Source organism: Nicotiana sylvestris, chromosome 4 (genome assembly GCF_000393655.2).
Source record: "Nicotiana sylvestris chromosome 4, ASM39365v2, whole genome shotgun sequence".
NCBI lineage: Eukaryota > Viridiplantae > Streptophyta > Magnoliopsida > Solanales > Solanaceae > Nicotiana > Nicotiana sylvestris.
Window position 1 is genome coordinate 26,326,315 of NC_091060.1, and position 22,911 is coordinate 26,349,225.

The following is a 22,911-nucleotide window of genomic DNA, read 5'->3' on the forward strand; positions in this document are numbered from 1 at the left end:
TTTATTTATAAATGTTAGGACACCAAATAATACTTATTTTTTAATGTCAAAAAAGTATTTTTGAATAGGCCGTTAGCACAAACAGGATCCAACTTATAAATGGCTGGTCAACGACCTAACTTGTGGGCTGGAGGTGGGCGAGCCGTGTAAGAAAGTCCAGAGCGTGTCGGTTCCGACCCACGTGAACCTTATTTGATTTTTATAATTTCCTCATTTTTAATTATACGAAAATCGTATAATTTAGATACGTTCTAGTGTTGTTTTATACAACTACATATTTTTTCACCAAACCACAACTTTATTCATTATCCTAATATTTCTATCACTGTCAACTAATATAACTTTCTCTATTCAATCAGCTTTCGAAATATTTTGACCAACATTACATTTAAGGAAAAAGAAAGAAAAAACTTTTAACTCATATTAGAGGCCCGAGTTCGAACCTGGCGTGGAATCGCCTTTATAGAGCGCCTTTTACTGAGAAAAAAAATAAAAAATAGTCAGATTTACAACTGATAATTGAAAAATACTCGCAGTTTCAAAAGTAATCGAAATTTAGCTTTTTTTTCATGTAAAGATAAAATCTGAACAAAAGCACTCTTAAAAATTCGAAAATATTCCAGCATAATATGCTAGAGTTTGATTTATTTATTTTTACATATGAGCTTCCAATATAATATGTTGGAGTTCCAACATAATATGCAGAAAGTTTATATACAAGGGCTCCATAATCCTGCATATTATGCTGGAACTTTCTGTGTGTTAGAGTTCCAACATAATATGCTGGAAGTTTATACGTAGGAGCTCCATAATCCCGCATATTATGCTGAAACTTTTTGTGTTTCAGCAAAATAATAGTTATTTTTCAATGAGTTTATAAATACTGACTATTTTTTAATTACCAGTCCAAAAATTAGCTAGCCCATATTATTTTCACCATTTTACTCCTAAATAAAACTTTTTAATACAAATTCAGATTATTCATGCCCAACACCGAACACCAAATAAAAATTTAATTTTTTTCTTTACCCAAACTAATTATGGAAGTATCAAAAGTACCTTCAAGGTAAAATAGTACAATTTTTGTTTTTTTCCCTTAGTGGAGCATATAATATGCCAAATATCTAGTAGAAAACGTGTTTAGTCTTTTTGAACCGATAAAAAAAAAATGATGACCAAACAAAAAGATAGGAAGAGACTAAACATATGTTAAAATTAATATTCTTTGAACTAAATGAATAAATGTTAAACGTGCAACCTCAGTTTCAATCAATATCTTGCAAGAGGTTCGGAATTTGATTAATACTAAAAAGACAGCTCGATACATTAAACTCTTATTATGTGGGAGTCCAGAAAAAGGCATGACCACAAAGGTCTATTACACGCAAGCCCAAAATTCAAATAATACTAAAATTGATAAATTACTATACTCTCTCATTTTAATTCCATGTAAAATTTATTTGACTGAATATATATTTTAAGAGAGATTTTTTTTATAACTTATAATTGTAAATAAATCATGATATTTTTGGTCATAAAATTATGACATTAAAGATAAATTAAAAGTATAAAATTAAGTTGTTTTTAAATTTAATTTTTTTGGAAACAGATTAAAAAATAAAAATATCATATGAGATGCAACTACATGTCCTTCTCTTTCCGATTTCTTATGCAATCATTGCGTACTTGACTATTAAATATTAAATTTTTTGCTTTCAATATGATAATTCGGTATTTACTAAATTATGCAGAGTCCTACAAACGCGCTTAATAATGCGTGCAAAAAAAAACGTAAAGACCAAATACATATACAACTCATTCAACTTGACCCCATTTTTTTATTTTGGCACTCTATCTCAACATTGTTCCATTTTGGCCCTCCAACTCTATTTTATATGTTTTATTTTGGCCCTCCAATTGTATTTCTTATGTTCCACTTTAACACAAAAGCTGAAACCAATGCAAAATCTGAGATGTAATAAATATCCAATTAAATGTTGCCACATGATTTTTTCATCCATGTTAATCGGGTCAATACTAAAATACCCGAATCCGACCGTATTTTTTCATCCAATATTGCCCCATCTTCATTCTTGAAGTTCTAAAGCTTTCATCTGCCGATTTCATACCTGGCCATGCAGAAAATTTCAAACTTTTACAATTTTATTGTTCGTTTATTTACTCTGATTTTTTTGTGGGTTTATTTCATCTAAGCTTGAAGTTTGAAGTGAATCCATGTATTAAAGAAAATTATTTTTTCATAATGGAATGAATATTTGTTCTTGTGGATTTCAAGTTGATTTGAAAGTATCATGGACGCCAAGAAATTCAGGTCGATGCTTTTATGAGTGTAAATTTGGCAAAGTAAGTGAACCATTTTCGGATTTCATTTTCACTGTTGTCATTTTCTAGTGCAAATAAGAAGTGGACTTAATTTTACCCAAATACGGTCGGGTTTAGGTATTTTAGTATTGACCCATTTGACATGTATGAAAAAAACAGGTGGCAACATTTAATTGGATATTTATTATACCTCAGATTTGTGTATGCACATGCGCTATATTTTTTGCACTGGTTTCAACTTTTGTGTTAAACAACAACAACAACAACAACAACAATAACCCAGTAAAATCCCACAAATGGGGTCTAGGGAGGTAGTATGTATGCAAACCTTATCCCTACCCCGAAGGAGTAGAAATGTTATTTCCGGAAAACCCCTGGCTCAACTTTTGTGTTAAAGTGGAACATAAAAAATAGAGTTGGAAAGCCAAAATGAAACATATAAAATAGAGTTGGAGGGCCAAAATGGAACAAGATTGAGATAGAGTGCCAAAATGAAAAAATGGTGCCAAGTTGAGATATAGTCATCATGAAAATTCACTGTTAAATTATTGTGGGTGGGGGGGTGTTGGTGATGATACAAAATTTAGCAAAGAAGAAGGTTTATCAATGGAGTTTAACAGAGAAGGTTTACAGATGGAGTTTTGACAGAGATTCTCGACACTTCCTATGTTTATGTCTGAAAGAGAATATTAGGTTTAATGCCAATGGACAGATGAGATTAAATCAATCAGTTGGCACAGTGTTTTGGACTTAATGGATCATCAGATTTGGGCCTGAACAACTTTTACTCGGTTGGATTTTCTTAACAGCTTGGGCCCAAAATCAAAACAACTCTCTTTGGGCCTATTAAAAGGAAGCAGCAAACAGAAAATCATTTATCAATTTCTGTACATACAAATTAGTTTATTCTTTGATTTTATCCTTTAGTTTGTTACAAGACAGCTAATAGAAATTGTACAGCTAGCTAGGTAGTTAGAGAATAGATTCCTTTTCAGTATATTTATACAATTGGCTGTACAGACATTTGAATCATCAGAAAATATACAGAAAATTCTCCTAAATTCTTCTTCAATTCTGTCATGGTATCAGAGCGGGCTTGAAGCCCTTGCAATCCAATCTTTTCTTTCAGATCTCTTTTCTCCTTCTTTCTGAGAAATGGCTACTGAATCCCAGAGCAGCCCTTCAGTTGTCTCTTCCACTCCTGTTGGAGCTGGATCACTTCCAGTAGGCTCCATGGCTAGTGGTGTTGTTGATTCAACATACCCTTATTATCTTCACCCTTCAGATTACCCAGGGATGAACCTAGTTTCTTCAGCATTTGATGGCAGGAGCTATGGTGGCTGGAGAAGAGTTGTAGTCATAGCTTTATCAGCAAAGAACAAGCTAGGGTTCATTGATGGATCCCTAGCTGTACCAGCCGCAAACTCAGGTCTTCAACAGGCCTGGGCAAGATCAAATGACATGGTGCTTTCATGGCTCCTTAACTCTCTTTCAAAGGAAATAGCAGAGAGTGTGCTATATTCCCAGAGTGCCAAAGATCTTTGGAGTGACCTGGAAGACAGGTTTGGTCAAACAAATGGAGCTAAGCTTTTTCAACTACAGAAGAACTAAGTGTTGTGGTGCAGGGGAGTTCAAGTGTGTCTACTTATTTCACTAAAATAAAGAGCTTATGGGATGAGCTAGATGCTCTCAACACATTCTCTGCCTATGTGTGTGAATGTGATTGTAGAGCAAAAGCAAAGAACCAAAAGGCTCACCAGGATGAAAGATTATTGCAATTTCTCATGGGATTGAATGAGACCTTCATAGGAGTTAGGAGCAATATACTGTTGTCCTCTCCACTCCCTTCTATTGGACAGGCATATGCATTGGTAATGTAAGATGAGAAACAAAGGGAAATTCAAGCTAGTCCAGCTTACCCATGAGATTCTACCTCCTTCATTGCTTTCAATCAAGTAGGGGGTAAGAAGTATAATGAACAGAGAGGCAACAAAAGAGTTTTTGATGGAAAGAGAAACTCAGTGATATGTGCTTATTGTAAAAAACCAGGACACAACATTGAAAATGTTATAGGATTCATGGTTTTCTAGCTGATTTTAAGTTTACAAAACAAAGGAAATTTCAAGGAAATGTGCTGGCAAATGTTGCATTCAATCCAGGAGGAGAAGCAGATCAGGGAACACAAAATGCAGGGATTCAGACACTTACACAGGAGAATATAACACAACTTCTACAAATTCTCCATCAGGCCACTATGGGACAACAAGCAGCCTCCACTTCTGATGTACCGACTAACCTTAGCTGTGTTGGTATAGCCAATTTTTTTAATTCACATGCCTGTTTCATTCAAATTGATAATGAGTCTTGGATATTAGATAGTGGAACAACTGAGCATATGACTTTCAACAAACATATTTTCACAGAATTTAAAGTTTTACCTAAACCCCTCATGGTTAAACTCCCTAATTCATATAGAGTTAGAGGTACACATGCAGGTTCAGTGTTAATTTTACCTAATGTGGTACTACATATGTCACGCCCCAAAATCCGAGGAGCGCGACCGGCGCTCAACCGAGTAAACCCAACTGAGCAAGCCTGCTAGATTTCATTCTACCCAAATTCATCCTTGAATAAAGAGGAGATATACTCAATTATTTCAAACTCTGAAAATAATTAATTAACAACTTCGTTCACAATATTGAAGCTATTACAAGTTTTATACATCAAAATTTCCAATTTAAATCCAATACCCGACACTACCCACAACCTGTCTACGGAGCCTCTAAATACAACTGAATAATAATACAGAAATACCGGCAACAAGGCTCCGGCTATACCTTACACAAATACCAAAATAAGACTCCGGGAAGAAAAGCGGCATGAGCCACGTGGGGCATCGAGAGGAAAGGGGCTCACCAATACAGCTGACAGAAAGTGGAGGAGGTGCTACTACCGGTGGATTGGAGTACCTACTTTAGAACCACCTACAATCATAACACGAATGTAGAGCCCCCGACAAAAGGGACGTCAGTACATTTGAATTGTACTGGTATGTATGTACAAACTTTACCCCAAGTAAAATCAAACAATACACAAGTAACAAACAGTAATAGAATCAACAACCAAATGCACAAGAAAGGAACAACCAAAGCCAAACAAGTTTCACAATCTCTCATTTTCTCTTTTCAACATTATTTCATCACATCAACGATTTCACAACTTTCATATATTTTCATTTCAATAGTGATTTCGATCACTTTTCCACCCTTATTACCTCGGCCACTCTTATCACCACAACCCACACCTTATAACTTCGTGTTGCGGCACGCAACCCGATCCCACCGGACAATTACATTTCACACAACAACAGTAGTTCACAGTTCAATCACATGGCTTCAGGCCATCCAGAATATCATTTCATAACAACAACAATTCACAAGAATTTTCATAAACATCAATACCAATTCCATCATATACAATAACCCGTATACAATTCAAGTCACAATGATAATTGCCCACAACAAGTCACAGATGATATTACCACCGTTGTTTCAATTACATCAATTACGATTTCTTTTCTATCATTTGTTACACAACTCTTACCACATAACCATATTCACACACACACACTTGGTTTGTTGCCATTTATTTACGCCACTATACACATTCCCACGTTTGGACACATTAAGATTCTTTCATCCGTTAACACATACTTCCATGTCGACATCCTCAAGCATTTACAAACTTTGCACATAATAAGATAGGCACATCAAATCACTTCTCACAATCACATATAACTTGGTGGTATGGAAATCAACTAAGTCAATCAATTCACATATTTTCATAAAAGGTACACATACCGTATGCTCGTCATAACAAGGGGATTCTACAAGAGTTAAAGTTAGCCATACATACCTCAAAGAGCTTTTCCTTAAGTTACTACAACGTTCCGGAAATTATAGCCATGCCCATCTACTTCGAGACATAACAAAATTGAACACAAATTAGGAAGATATTCATAATTCAAGCCCATTTGAGCATTTTATCAAATACTAGTTGAGCATCTTGATTTCTAATCTCCTTTACAAGATTTCCTTCACTCCCTAACCCAATCTTTACTTATTTATGTTCAATAATCTTCCCATAAACCTAAGTTGTACATGCATGTATACATAATACTAATACACCCAAGAATCATACCTCAATAACCCATCTTATACTCCAAACTCGAAATTAAAGTCTAGGGTATAGAACCTTACCTCTTAGATGAAGAACTTATGATTGGGTTCTTTGATTCTTGAGGATTGATGCAAGATTTGGATGATTTAAATGTTGGGTTCCTCCTTCTCTCTCTAAAATGCTCTCACCTCTCTCTAAAATCAATAGAAAATGACCCCAAATGAAGACCTAAAGGCTATATTGTCACACCTCCTTTTTCCGCCCCCGCGAGGGGTAAAGGAGTTTTTCCAATTAAAGGACAATCGAAACAGGATTTGTTTACTTATTTCAGAGTCGCCACTTGGGAGATTTAGGGTGTCCCAAGTCACCAATTTAATCCCGAATCGAGGAAAAGAATGACTCTGTATTACAGTCCGCAAACCAGAAATCCGGATAAGGAATTCTGTTAACCCGGGAGAAAGTGTTAGGCATTCCCGAGCTCCGTGGTTCTAGCACGGTCGCTCAACTATCATATTCGGCTTGTTTATCTAATTTTATACAATTATGCGCTCATGTGCAAGTTTTAACTCTTTATCGCTTTTATTATTATATTTTTAAAAGAATGTGAACATTGTTTAAAAACATGTCTTTGGATTGCGTCACATGAAATGCACCCGCAATCCGGAACACATTTTTATTCAATGTTTTGGGATTTGGATTTGGGTTGCATGAAATGCACACCCGAATTTGAGAAGGTGGGATTATTAAACACGTGCCTAAAGAGCCTATCGCGTCCTTATTTCTGGGGACAGACGTGAAGTTTTCTAAACGGCTCCTCCCGAAGTCTAAGTAATTAAATGTACATTTATTGAGGGCCCCGCAGTATGTACCTTTTATTTGGCGAGGCTCGTCTCATTTATTATTATTATTATTTATTTATTTTAAAAAAAGGATAATCCTAAAGCGGCTACGTTTTCTATTTCGTTTGTCTCTAGAATAAAAGAAGAAAATACCTAATTTATTTACATGCTTGAGAGTTATTATTAAAAGAAATTTTGAACCTAAATAGTTAACATCGAAGATAGATGGGAACATGGGGGCTAGCACAGTTTTGGGGCCCAGGTCCAGCATACCGGGCGCAGAACTGGACCTGGCCATTTCTATTTTTTACGTTCGACTTGCGGCTTACTTTTTCATTTTTGGTATTCACTATAAGGTGGAAATGGAATCGACAACTACAAAACTCCTTTTATGACTCTAAATAAACAAACCTGTTAATTAAAACAGTTTAAACTACTGATTAATTAGCCTAAAGCCTTTATACGTATTTGAAACATGCTTTGCACATAAATGAATTGAAATAACAGAATGCTACCATTACATTATTGGTTCTTGTAGAATAACATGCAAGATGTTCTATATACTATTACTGCTCGATACTCAATTGTACATAGCAAAGCTACTACATGCTTCTAACAAATGAAACTAATTATCCTTTTACACAACTTAAAATTTCAGAATATATGAAACCAAACGTTAAAATTTCAGTTCTTCATCTCATATTCATGCTTCAAATTTTCAGACCTACAACAACCATGATAAAGTTTGGTACCTGGTAGAAGAACAAAGATATAGTAGAAAAGAAGTCAGCAGTGCAGCAGCAACACAAGCAGCACTCAGCAACCAAACAAACCCAGCAGGCAGATTCAAGAACCAAAAACAAACCCTAGCAAGAAAATCCAATGATAACCAAACAAGGAAACCAGCGACAGGTTTGAACCAAAAAACAGAAAACCAGGAGTAGCCTAATGGAACAGTGCTCAGCGAGCAGAAAACTGGAGACTACCAAGCTAAAAATCCAACAATACCAGCAGAAAACAGGCAGGGGCGAACAACAGTGATTTCTGATTTTTGTTAAACACTCAAAGGCAAAGACAAGTTGAAGCTCTTTTCTGTAAAGCTTAACCTAGATTGAGGATCAAACAGCCTTAACACTCTTGTTCCTTTCTTTTTAAAATTCTGAAGTCTTAGTCTTCCGCCCTTAATTTTCTGATTTCCTAACCTCTTAACCTCTCATCTCTAACCCTTTACTCTACCTCAAATGAGCCTATTTATAGGCAAAATACAAGCAAACCCCCAGGCTGCCTTGTTTCCCCTAGCCCTCAACTCTGCCCATACCCCTTTATTTCCCATTAACATGTGTTTTGTGCCCCAATGGTATGGGCAACTAACAATCTTTTAATTAACCCCATGTTATCAAGTTTTGTTCCCCACTATTGTATTAGTTTAATCCTATTTCAGTACCCTATTATCAGCTCACTTAAACTAATCATTTCTTCTCTTTTCACACCCCCAAACTACCCCTGTCAACCATTGATTATTACTGTATTACCCTACTTCAGCAGCATGAACTTTTGAACTTCTGAAAGTTCTAATTCAAGCTGCCCTAAACTAAACTCTAGCTATTACATTGCAGCTACAAACCATTCACAGATAATGTCAAACAATCAGCTAAACGACAATGATTCGATCAGTCATAAGAAGCCATACGAATTAGAATATTTGCACATTCAGTCCTATGAAACTATTCGACGACATTTATCTAATCGACTATACTAATCATAACATAGAACAATCAGTCGATTAAATGAACCACATGAAGAGGGCATCAACTGCCTTCAACAACTTTGCACGACACGGGGAAACTATATGAATTATCGAATTGACGATATTAATCAAATTGAAATATGTATATCATTATACGTATTCAACCATAAATAGAATAACAATCGACCAAATAAAAGGTCTTACGAAGATGGAGAACAATTGAAAGAAAAATATCAGAAATAACAAACAAACTAACTAAACACGTTATCAAATTCAAACAACACTCAAACAAAAATAGAAAAAGAAAAAGGAAAACTCACTGGAAGCTCAACAACAAATGACCCAAGCCTGAACTGGATTTGCTCATTTGAAGTCGAACAGACTTTAATCGAGGTGTTCTCAACCAAGAACACTTCGATTAAGGTCTATCAGACCCCAACCCTCCGTTTAAACTAGCCGGATTCCAAAATTTCTTATGTTCTAGGGTTCGAACAGTTCGATTTGGGGCTTGAGGATTTGTGGGTAGATTCGGACCAAACCAAGCTTGGTTTGGTCACGAGTGAGGGCAGGGTAATGGTTGGTATGAATCCGGGGTGGGTTGGTGTAGATCGGGGTTTTGCTCGAACCTTCAAACGAAGATTCGAGATGATGGGGACTGATTCGAACCCAACGGTTTGCAGATCCGTGTTTAGGGTGGTTGGGTGCATCAAGGGTGTTACTTAGGTGGCCACCGGCATCGTTGCCGCTGGGATCATGGTGAGAGTGTATGGGGGCAGCTAGGGTTTGGAACGGGGGTTTGGGTTTGTGTTTGGGACGATGGAAGGGGGGGTGTTCGGATAGGGGAGTGGGGTAAAGGTTTAAGCTTATATACGTAGTGGGCGGTTAGATCCTGGCCGTTGGATGAAGTGAGATCGAGTGTCAGGATCTTTTGCTTAATGGGAAACAACACCGTTTGGCATGGGGGGGGGGGGGGGGGTCGGTTTGAATCGGTTACTGGATCGGGTTTGGAAATGGGTTGCTGAAAGGGATCTTGGACCGTTGGATTGGACTGGATGGAGGGCTCAGATCAAATGCCCTATGCGGCGTCATTTGGGTAAGTGAATGGCCTGATCTGGACCGTTCATTTGAATCAATCAATGGCTCAGGATGGGGATGCTGATACAGCGTCGTTTGGGGGCGTGCCTGGGAAGCCTGGGTTTGGACTGGGTTGTGGTAATTGGTTTGGGCCTGATTTTTCATTTAAATTTTGGCCCAAATCCGGTATTTTCCTTCTTTATAATTAGACAAAAATTCCTGAAAACCAAAATTAAACACACAAATATTAATTAATACCTAACAACAATTATCACATGAATTAAAACATCTAATAAAGTTACCATGACAACAAATAGAATAACAATGCATATTTTGTGATTTTCGCTTTCAAAACCAAATTATGGTTAATTAATTCGTAAATGTACCATTTTCCCTAAATGCATACAACATGTATTTTTTGTATTTTTTAACTATAGCAAGGCGAGCATTTAAAACAATTATAAAAAAATGTTACACAAACCCTCAAAATTGTACCCGAAGGTAACCTGTTTTATTTCTTTTCCGATTTCTTTTGGAGTAGTTTCCGTGAAGCAAAAATTACGTTCTCACAGCTGCCCCTCTTTGGCCGAAAACACAAAGAGTTTTCGTGCAAAGATAAAGTGAGCGGATACGAGCGATTTTTGCCCATTGGAATACTCCGTGTAAAGCATTTTTCGGAAAAAGATTTAACCGAACCTTTGCTTCAAAGGTTTCCTACATATCCCTGGCTAAAGGGGAATTAGGTTAATGTAGTTTGGGAAGTTTTGGTAGCTGGTCCTACCATGAGACTGCAATGTTACTGCTGTTGAATGCTGTTATCACTGCTTACCAACCTCCTTGTTACACCGTGCTTAAATGAAAACAAGAAGCTAGGCTAGACTACGGATCATAAGATCTCATCTATCTTCAACTTGTTCTTGTTGCCTTGCTTTCTTATCGGCTTGTGTTTCTTCCGGTGCTTTTCTTCCGTGAATTTGGGGATGACACTGGCCTTTTGCTTTTCTGAATACCAGTTTTCATCATTTTGTTCGGTCCGCTAGGGATATGGCTTCCTTCATTAAGCTTTTCGGCGGTTCCTCTGGGGATACGACTTTCTTCATCAAATTTGTTATGCTGGGCATAATTTAATGTTCACAGGCCGCTTCTTTCAAGACGCGTCTTTTCTTCCTTTTGACTCATGCGCTTGAACTTGTGCTGGGACCTCTTAATGCAACCTTCTGCTTTCCGGTGCTGGGGATTTTTATTGTTTCCTGCTGGGAATTCCTGTTGTAACCTTCTACCTTCCGGTAGGTTGCTGATTTCAAGATCTGCAGTATAAGACTGAAAAGGTATTCCTCTCGTTATACAGGTGGGCGCCTAAATGCAAAAAATATGGAATATATTCCCTCGTTATACTGGTGGGCGACCTAGGACATGAAATGAAAAACAGAAATGTATACCCTCATTATACTGGTGGGCGACCTAGGACATAAAATGAAAAACAGAAATGCATACCCTCATTATACTGGTGGGCGACCTAGGTCATGAAATGAAAAACAGAAATGCATACCCTCATTATACTGGTGGGCAACCTAGGACATAAAATGAAAAACAGAAATGCATACCTTCATTATACTGGTGGGCGACCTAGGACATGAAATGAAAAACAGAAATGCATACCCTCATTATACTGGTGGGCGACCTAGGACATGAAATGAAAAACAGAAATGCATACCCTTATTATACTGGTGGACGACCTAGGATATGAAATGAAAAACAGAAATGCATACCCTCATTATACTGGTGGGCGACCTAGGACATGAAATGAAAAACAGAAATGCATACCCTCATTATACTGGTGGGCGACCTAGGACATGAAATGAAAAACAGAAATGCATACCCTCATTATACTGGTGGGCGACCTAGGACATGAAATGAAAAACAGAAATGCATACCCTCATTATACTGGTGGGCGACCTAGGACATGAAATGAAAAACAGAAATGCATACCCTCATTATACTGGTGGGCGACCTAGGACATGAAATGCAAAGACTGAAAAAAAGTATTTGGATTTGTTTTCTCGTTCCCCCGAGAAAATTTTTGACAACGGCAGAAAATTTTCTGCCCCGGTTTTGGTGACCTTCTTTGTGGCGTGTCTTTATGCCATCATCAACCTTTATTTTCCTGTAGAAATCAAAGAAAATTTTGTTAGTTTTAACATGGTGAGTGATCGTGTCATTCCTGCTGGCGGATGATTTTTCCTTTCCCTTTCCCTTGCTCTTTGCTTCCACAACTGGTTGGGGATAAGGTTGCTTGCTGGGGATGACATGTCTGCTGGGGATGGTATTTTTGCTGGGGATGGTTTTCCATTTATCCCCTTCCCCGCTCTTTTGTTTCACAACATGCTGTGGGAGTCCTCTTCAACTTCAAAACTACTCCCTTAAACGTTTATTTTCTCCCAACCCTGCAGGGCGTAACATGTTATCACATGGGGATAACGTTATTGAGGATAGGACTGTTAGGGTTATCTCGCTGCGGATCAATTCTCTCTTTCTCCTTCCCCTTTTCCGTGGTGTCTGACCACCTTGGACCTTGGTCCGTGATTTATCAAAATTTTTGTTGGGGGATCTTCTTGGAACTTGGTCCACAAGTCCTTCAACCGTCGTTTTCTGCTTTTCCTTATGTTCCTATTTTCTTCCTAGGCCAGTTTGTCATTTGGTTTTGCAAAAAACATCTTTTGTCCTATTGCCTTGGCTTTGGCCTGTGCCCTTCGCATTTTGCTTTGCACCATTTTGGCCCTTGGTAGTAAACTCTGAAAAGTCTTTTTCAAAACAAATTTCTGGAAAAGTCTTTTTAGACAACGAAATGAAAAAGGTAGAAACGAGAAAAATCTTTCTGAACAAATGCTGGGGGAAAAGAAAAGGAAAGAACTTATCTGGATAGTATGACTGGTCCCTACGATCATGTCGTGCATTACGGATTACCCGACCCAGTCTATTTGTATCAATCAATCTTCCCGATGGCCTTATTTTCTGGGGATAAATAAGTGCCCACCTCTTCGCAAATGCGGATCCTTTTGCCAATCTATCTTGTCGCCTTATAGTGCCTTTCGAGGGATTTTCACTAATAAGACTCTCTCTTTTCTCTCAGCTCCCGTTGCCTTACGGTGCCTGTGAAGGTTTTCACCAATAAGACTCTCTCATTTTATCTATCAACGGGGGATTGGAGTGCTGCCGATATGACTCTCTTTCGGAGATTCTTTTCGGCTATCAATTCATTTCCAGTTTAAGCTCCCCTTCCTTGCTGGGGTTCAGCGTATTATTCTCGACTTTCATTTGCCTGACTTGGCACCCCTAGGATATTGATCAGGAGGTCTTTTGGACATCGATGTTGGTTTTGTGTGGGTTTAAAGAAAGGCTATCAAGAAATTCAAAAATAACTTTGACGGGTGAAACATTACAACTCTTGGAATCAACCCATTTTTGAAACTTCAAAAACATAACTCCTGCCCCAGTTTTTTTTGCTTGGGGATTTTTATATTTACGCTGTGTGGAGCTATGCACATTACGTATACTATGCATACTATGGTGCACTATGACCGAGCCGTGAGGCGCCTACGTATCCTCTTTGAGGAATCAGGTCAAACGTAGTTCCTACGGTTCCTCTATTTTCTTATGACCTTTATCTTGTTTTCATTTTTCTTTTAATTTCTTTTCTCTTTTTTTTTCATAGATTTTTTTCCATTAGTGATTCCAAAAGAGGGGTATGAAAGAATAAATAAGGCTCAAAAGGGGGGAAGCAAAGGTTAAAAGTGTTCGGATAGAAGAAAGAATTTCCTCCGTCATTTCATTATCCAATAAGTACCAAGTACAAACAAACGAACCAATAACTATCATAATCAAAGAAATTACGCATAATATCTTTTGATTGCATCAGAATTGATAGCCATGTCGACGCATCTTCCTTCGATATCTGTTAGACATAAAGCGCCGTTGGACAACACTTTGGTCACGACATAAGGCCCTTGCCAATTTGGGGCGAATTTGCCTTTTGCTTCGATCTAATGTGGGAGGATCCGTTTCAATACTTGCTGCCCTACTACAAATTTTCTGGGGCACACCTTCTTATTGTATGCTCTTGCCATTCTCTTCTGATACAACTGGCCATGACACACTGCTGCCAATCTTTTTTCATCTATTAAGCTCAGCTGCTCCAGTCGAGCTTTGACCCATTCATCGTCGTCAATCCGGCTTCAGCGACAATTTGGAGGGATGGAATTTCGACCTCTGTTGGTATTACTGCTTCAGTTCCGTATACCAACAAATAAGGAGTTGCACCTATGGAAGTCCGGACTGTAGTGCGATAACCCAACAAGGCAAAGGGTAATTTCTTATGCCATTGTCTAGATCCTTCTACCATCTTCCTCAGTATCTTCTTGATGTTTCTTATTGGCTGCTTCGACTGCTCCATTCGCCTTGGGACGATATGGGGTGGAATTGCGGTGTGTAATCTTAAACTGTTGGCATACCTCTCTCATCAAATTGCTGTTAAGAATTGCACCATTATCCGTGATGATCACTTTTGGGACCCCAAATCTGCAGATGATATGAGAGTGAACAAAATCCACCACTGCCTTCTTGGTTACCGACTTGAAAGTTTTAGCTTCAACCCACTTGGTGAAGTAGTCGATGGTCACCAGAATGATCCTATGGCCGTTGGCTGCTGCCGGCTCGATAGGCCCAATGACATCCATGCCCCATGCGACAAATGGCCAGGGCGCTGACATTGTATGCAATTCTGTCGGCAGAGAATGAATCAGATCTTCGTGTATCTGACATTAATGGCATTTCCTCACGAAATTGATGCAATCACGCTCCATAGTGAGCCAATAGTACCCTGCTCGAAGAATCTTCTTTGCCAATACATATCCACTCATATGTGGCCCACAAAATCCAGCATGCACCTCTGCCATAACTGTCGTGGCTTGGCCGGCGTCTATACATCTTAGCAATCCCAAGTCTGGGGTTCTTCTGTACAACATTCCTCCACTGAGGAAGAAACCATTTGACAAACGCTGAAGGGCTCTTTTTTGGTCTCCAGTGGCTTGCTCCGGATATATCCCCATCTTGAGGTACTCCTTTATGTCATCAAACCATGGCTCTCCATCCACTTCCTCTTCTACCATGCTGCAATAAGCGTGCTGATCACGAACCTGAATGTGCAACGGGTCAACATACATTTTGTCGGGGTGAGGTAACATTGATGCTAAGGTGGCCAATGCATCGAAAACCTCATTATGAACTCTCGGGATATGTCTGAATTCCACCGATTGAAATCGCTTGCTCAGATCGTGCAAGCATTGTCAATATGGTATGAGTTTCAAATCCCGTGTTTCCCACTCACCCTGAATCTGATGCACCAGGAGGTCCGAGTCTCCCAAGACCAAAACGTCCTGGACATCCATGTCTGCAGCTAGTCGCAGACCCAAAATGCATGCTTCATACTCGGCCATGTTGTTGGTACAATAGAAGCGTAGCTGAGCTGTGACAGGATAGTGACATCCTGTTTCAGAAATGAGTACTGCTCCTACTCCAACCCCTTTCGCGTTTGCGGCTCCATCAAAGAAAAGCTTCTAACCTGGTTCCTCGGGTAATTCCAGCTCACCTGTATGCATTACTTCCTCGTCGGGAAAATACGTCCTCAAAGGCTCGTATTCTTCATCAACGGGATTCTCAGCCAAGTGGTCGGCCAGCGCTTGGGCTTTCATGGACGTCCTCGTCACATAGACGATATCAAACTTTGTGAGCAAAATTTGCCATTTTGCTAACCTCCCTGTAGGCATAGGTTTCTGGAAAATGTACTTTAATGGATCCAAACGGGATATGAGATAAGTAGTATATGAGGACAAATAGTGCTTCAATTTCTGAGCCACCCAAGTCAGGGCACAACATGTCCTCTCGAGTTGAGTGTACTTGACCTCGTATACTGTAAACTTCTTGCTAAGATAATAAATGGCCTGCTCCTTCCTTCCTATAATGTCGTGTTGCCCCAACACGTAGCCAAACGAATTCTCCAGGACCGTCAGATAAAGAATTAATGGCCTCCCCGGCTCAGGTGGAACCAACACAGGTGGATTGGATAGATACCCTTTGATCTGGTCGAAAGCCTCTTGATACTCCTTCGTCCAGTCTACCGCAACATCTTTCTTCAGCAGCCGAAATATGGGTTCACAAGTCATCGTGAGTTGAGCGATGAACCTGCTGATATAATTTAGTCTTCCCAATAGATTCATTACCTCCGTTTTGCTTTTTGGCGGTGGCAAATCTTGAATGGATTTGACCTTGGATGGGTCCAACTCAATACCCCGTCGACTGACGATGAATCCTAACAGCTTTCTTGATGGAACCCCAAAGGCACATTAGGTCGGGTTGAGCTTAATATCATACCTTCGTAGTCTTTGAAAGAACTTCCTTAAGTCTGCTACATGGTCTTCCTGATGCCAAGACTTTATGATCACATCATCTACGTACACTTCAATTTCTTTGTGTATCATGTCATGAAACACAGTAGTCATTGCTCGCATGTACGTTGCCCCAACATTCTTCAATCCGAATGGCATTACCCGGTAGCAGTAAGTTCCCCATGGCGTAATGAAAGCCGTCTTTTCTGCATCTTCTTCGTCCATTAAGATCTGATGATACCCCGCATACCAGTCCACAAAGGATCCGATCTCGCGTCCAGCACAATTATCAATCAGGATATGGATGTTTGGCAATGGAAAATTATCCTTCGGACTTGCCTTGTTGAGATTGTGGTAGTCGACACATACCCTAATTTTCCCATCCTTCTTCGGCACTGGTACCATATTGGCCAACCAATCGGGATATCGAGTGACCCGAATAACTTTTGCCTGCAGCTGCTTGGTCACTTCTTCTTTGATCTTCACACTCATATCCGTCTTAAACTTCCTCAGTTTTTGCTTGACCGGAGTGTATGCCGGGTCAGTGGGCAATTTGTGAACCACTAGATCGGTGCTTAATCCCGGCATATCATCATATGACCATGCAAAAACATCTTTGAACTCAATGAGGGTTTTGATTAATTCCTCCCTGACGTTTGGCTCAATGTGGATGCTGATTTTGGTTTCTATGACATTATCTGCATCCCCTAGATTTACAGCCTCGGTGTCATTCAGATTACGCTTGGGTTTCTCTTCAAATTGGCACAGTTCTCTGTTTATTTCTTCGAAGGCTTCATCCTCTTCATATTCAGACTCATCGTCATAACAGATCTCTTGTGTAATTAAGTCGGAGTCAGATTGATTTATTAGACTAGGTCGAAGATCCGTTGTGCATGCCATGTCATTAGAACCAGTAAAAAGAGAACTGTTCAGAAAGAGGAAAGAACAAAACAAAATTAAAATGAGACAAGAAAAGAGAATTTTATTAAAAATGCGGGATAACAGGGTTCACACTTGTACAAAATAAAATGAGATTTGGATTACACCCTGGAATAATCCGAAAAAAAAGAAAGAAAAATGAAAGCCTACTACCAAGACTCCCCCCGGATAGGAAGAGGAGTAACCGTCCAATTGTTGGTTTTGGCCTCAGGCCCCATAAACTGTATGTCTGCTACACTGGAACCCTCTCCAACTTCTACCATATTGAAATAAACTAATAGTCTTTCGAAGCTCTGATTCAAATCCCCGTCCATCCCAATCAATGGCCCGAGAATTTTCGGGACCGGTGACCCCTTGGCACTTGCTCTAATAAAGGATCTTGAGAGACGTGGAACGGGTTTGGGAAGGAACCAAACTCTCTTATTCATTTTCCGCACTCACTTTACATCTGCCGTGGTCAGTTTGAACCCCAATCCAAAGGTCTCCAAATTCTTGGGCAAGGAGACAGGTTGGACAATCCCCTGAAGCTCAGCCCCCAGGCCTTTTCCTGGCACAAACCCATTACCCAGCATCTCTGAAACCATTATGACAGTTGTGGAAGCTACCCTGGGGTGTGAAATGCTTTCACCCTCGAGAATCTTGTCTACTGACACTGCGTCGAAAATCTGATAAACCTAGGGACCTTTGTCACCGTTGGTTTCTATGAAGGGCACAATGGCACCTCCCATGGTGCATGCTGTGTCTTCGCCGTGCAGCACGACATCTTGTCTGTCCCATTCGAACTTGACCATTTGATGCAAGGTGGATGGCACCGCTTTAGCCGTATGGATCCATGGTCATCCCAATAGAAGGTTATAAAATACCACGACATCTAATACCTGGAACTCTATGGTAAACCGAACCGGACCGATGGTCAACTCAAGTATAATATCCCCCACGGTGGCTGTTCCACCTCCGTCAAATCCTCGGACGCAAATGTTGTTCTTGTGGATTCTACCATGGTCGATCTTCAACTGGTTCAGGGTGGATAATGGAAAAATATTGGCACTCGAACCGTTATCCACCAACGCCCGAGTGACTGCCAATTCTTCATATTTGACAGTCAAGTAGAGAGTTTTATTGTGTTCCGTGCCTTCCACTGGCAGATCGTCATCCGAGAACGTTACCCTGTTTACCTCGAAAATTTTGTCGGCAATTGTTTCAAGGTGGTTTACTGAAATTTCGTTGGGCACATGAGCTTCATTCAGTATCTTCATCAGGGCCCGGCGATGCTCATCCGAATGGATCAATAGTGACAACAACGAGATCTGGGCCGGTGTTTTCTTCAACTGTTCAACAACAGAATAATCCTGCACTTTCATCTTTTTCAAGAATTCCTCCACCTCTTCTTCCGACACAGGTTTCTTTGCTACTGCTGGGTTGGACCTTCGCAACTCCACTGGAGCAAAACACCGTCCCGATCGAGTCAGTCTCTGCGCCTCACAACTATCCTCCTCCACTTGCTTTCCTTTGTACATCACCACAGCCTTTTCGTATTTCCAAGGCACAACCTTGCTATCAATCACTAGTAATTGAACTACTGGCTTTATGGTGACCAGTTCCCTGTAGACCCCTTTCAATACAACTACGGGTGTGGATAATGTCCCTGATCCTACCAATTTGGCTGGCTCTGGTTTCTTTGTTGCGGTGGACGGATTCTTCCCTAGTATCACCACTGGCTTGACATCTTCCCTCTTCAACTGCACCCCTGCTTCCCCACCGGTTGATTTTTCTTTCGGAGCGGCCTGGATCATCATCACTGTCTGTGAGGGTTTCCTCGGCTCTCCTCCCTCATACACCAACTCGATCATGTGAGCTTCGTGGTGTGCTGGCAATGGGTTCTGGTTGATGTTGGGTGCCTCCGACGCCTGGACCTCAATCTTGTTGGTATCAATAAGATCTTGTATGGCCTGCCTCAACCTCCAACATTTTTCAGTATCATGCCCTAGCATTCCTGAGCAGTTACTCGCAGCTTATTGATCGGTCCAAATTTTGGGGTGGGGGGTTTGGCTCTCTAAGCTCGACAGGACTCACCAAACCTAGCCGCCTCAATTTGTGGAACACGGCGGTATAGGTCTCTCCCAACTCAGTAAAAGCTCTCTATCTCTGTAGCCTGTCATTCCTAGCAGCATGATTTCCTCGAAAGCCCGCCCCTGGAGGGTTCTTGTATGCTCTTGGTGGAGGATAGGTGTTTTGTGGTGGAGGGTATGTGTTTTGTGGTGGTGCATATGTGTTTTGGGGAGCCGGCACGCGCCATTGCGGGCGAACCAGAGGCTGAGTGTATGTTTGGGCTTGGTGTACGGAGAAGTGTGGTTCCTGAGGTGGATAGTAGTGTTGTGGCGGGCTGTATGGATAATTTGGCCTGTGGGGTCTGGGTTGGTTGTAATATGGTTTGCCGGACCTGGACCAACTGCCTGCCTCAACCGTGGCGACTTCTTCTTTCTTCTTCCTTCCCAGCGCACCTCCCGTGCTGCTCTGAATAGCCTGGGTCGTTGCCTTGAGCGCCGAGTAATTCAAGATTTTATCAGACCTCAGTCCCTCCTCTATCATGACCTCTATCTTTACTACTTCATTGAAGGATTTTCCAACCATCGTCACCAAGTGACCAAAGTAAGTTGGATCCAGCGTTTGCAGGAAGTAGTCCACCATTTCTCCCTCTCTCATGGGAGGATCAACCCTAGCTGCCTGTTCCCTCCAGCGGAAACCAAACTCTCGAAAGCTTTCCCCAGGCTTCTTTCCGGTCCTCAGTAATGTGAGACGGTCAGGGACTATCTCGAGATTGTATTGAAAGTGACCCGCGAAAGCCTGCGCTAGATCATCCCAAGTGTACCATCTGCTGGGATCTGGCCTAGTATACCATTCCAATGCCGATCCACTCAAGCTTTGACCAAAATAAGCTATCAGTAGCTCATCTTTGCCGCCTGCGCCTCTCATTTTGCTGTAAAAACTCCGTAAATGTGCCATAGGATCACCATGCCCTTCATATAAGTCAAACTTAGGTATCTTGAACCCAGCCGGGAGTTGGACGTCCGAAAAAGGGCATAGATCCTTGTAGGCCACGCTGACCTGGTTACCCAATCCATGCATGCTCCTGAAGGATTGCTCCAGGCTTTTGAACTTCCTCATTACCTCATCTTGCTCTGGACCTTAACCGGCTTTTCAATCTCCTCCGGTACCTCCAAGTGTGGATTATAGGTATGGGGTTCTGGTGCATTGAATGTGGGTTCAGGGGGATAGTACTGTGCATCGTGAGCCTGAAACAACGGCTCACTAGTGGATCTTTGCAGTGTGGCTGGTGTGGGTCCCATAAAGGTGGGAACATTTGGTGGTGGGAAAGGTTGCTGGGGTGGTGGAGCTTGGGAATCATAGGGGCTTCTCTCCTGATAATAGCGGTGATTCGAGAGGCTTGTTGAAGGGCCAGAGTGAGGGTATTCCGCCATATGCCCTGGTGTAAGAGCAACGGGTGGTCCAGGGCTCTTTTGTACTTTAGCCAAGGCTAACTACATCGCATTCATCTCCAATCCCATTCTTTCTATCTTCTCCATCGCTTCTTTCAACAACTGGCTTACCGGCCTTTCTTCCTCAGCACTATTTTCTGAAGTAGTCATGCTTGTCGGTACCGGTCCTTTGGATCTGGTTTGATAAGGATGTGTTGCCAGAACATTTTAACAACTAACTGTCTGGTATTTGTGGAAAACAACAAACTTGTTAGCGTTAGAGTTTAACAGATCTTGATAATAGCACATTGGGTTTGCAATGCTCCTAGGCAGTTAACCATTTCTAACATGTTTTGCTTCAAACGCATGCGTCATCCCGGTTTGCTTTATTTGTGCCTTTAAAGTGTTTTGGGAACCCCCGTTTTTCTCTCTATTATTCTTTCTTTCTTCCTTCTCTTTTTCCTTTTTTTCTTTTCTTCTTTTTTTTTCTTTTCTTTTAGTGGCGGTCGAATCTTATGTGGATTGCCTATGTATCACGTCCCCGCGTGAATCAGACCGGGCGTAGTTCTGCCACAAAGTAAAGACACAAAATTCTTTTGGAATCATTCAATTCATCACCAAAATTTGCTATTACAAACTACTTATTTCAAACAAAGAACAGCAATAGTACAGATTCCAAAATTCTTAACCTGACTCGATGAAAAGAAAAAAACAACATATGGGAAGACAATGGACCCATAAAGCCAACAAACAAGACTTAGGGATACATTAAAGATTCCAACTTAGGGGCTCATGAGGCATCGTTCGGCCTTTCCGCGGACTTTGGTGTAAGACCTCTCTGCAAGCTCTTCAACTCATTCATGATCCGGTGGACGTAGCCCATGATGGAAGCAAGAAGGGTATCACGAGGTATTTGCTCACATGCTAGGCATCTCATGTAGATGTAGTGCCTAATCTCATCAATCCTTCCTCGGATGTTGTCCCTTTCAACGAACAATTGCTCTATTCGCCGGTTCTTTAGTCCCAGTGCTTGAGCATTGTCAGCGAGTCGATCCTGGAACCTTTCCATTTGTCTTTCCATTCTGGTCATCACATCATAACATCACCTTCTATCATCTTGGGCATCTTGGGCTTGTTTGAAGATCCGCTCCTGAAGAGTGGAGTTCGTTTCCTTAATATCCCGATGCTCATTTCAGAATCCCTTATGACTTGTTGCAGATGCTTCCTCCAGGCCATTGTACCTTTTGCCCATCTGACCCTCGTTCTTGCTATGCAGGCTTCAGATCTCTCCAAGTCCTCTCGGCTTTTGCTGACCTGACTCTTCAGCTCTGCTATCAACCTTTCATCGGAGCGACGTTTCTGTCGGTCGCTGTTACTCTTACTGACTTGGCGAATTCGGGCTTTCAGTGCCTGGTTTTCTTTGGCTAATTTGTTCTTTTCACCCTGTTCCGAGGAGACTTGCACGTTGTTCTCAAATATAAGCCTTTCAACTTGTCGCTTTAGTTTCCCGATTTCCACTCGGTAGCCTTCCTCCCTCATTAACCAGCCCCACTGTTCCTGCAAATCATCCGTAAATTGTTGGATGTGAGCTCTTTTAGCAGGTCTCCGACAAATCTGGAACCTTCTCTCGAACCAAACATCATACTTTGGGTCTACCTCGCCCTTAGCCAGTTCTCGAACCATAGTCTTGGGCTCCAAGAATCTACATTCGTGCCACAGCTTTCTAATTTTTTCCTTCGGGAAATACGACTCCTGGCTCAGCTCAATGGCGTGCTTGCTTAGATCCTCATCAGTGGGAATTACTTGAAATCTTCCTAGCTGGCGCAAAACCCGATGAGGAGCATATGGTTGGATGTTGCGAAGTCCCATAAAAA

At 40.9% G+C, this 22,911-nt stretch overlaps 1 protein-coding gene across 1 annotated transcript; it reads right to left on the bottom strand.

Annotated features, from left to right (window-relative positions):
• Positions 1-18,397: 18,397 nt before the first annotated feature.
• Positions 18,398-19,552, bottom strand: LOC138889352 (uncharacterized). Its single transcript, XM_070172648.1, has one exon. The coding sequence runs from the start codon at positions 19,550-19,552 to the stop codon at positions 18,398-18,400; it is 1,155 nt and encodes a 384-aa protein (XP_070028749.1).
• Positions 19,553-22,911: the final 3,359 nt, after the last annotated feature.

Coding starts and splice junctions, on each gene's coding strand:
- LOC138889352 (XM_070172648.1), bottom strand. CDS start 19,552: ATGCTAGGGCATGATACTGAAAAATGTTGGAGGTTGAGGCAGGCCATA.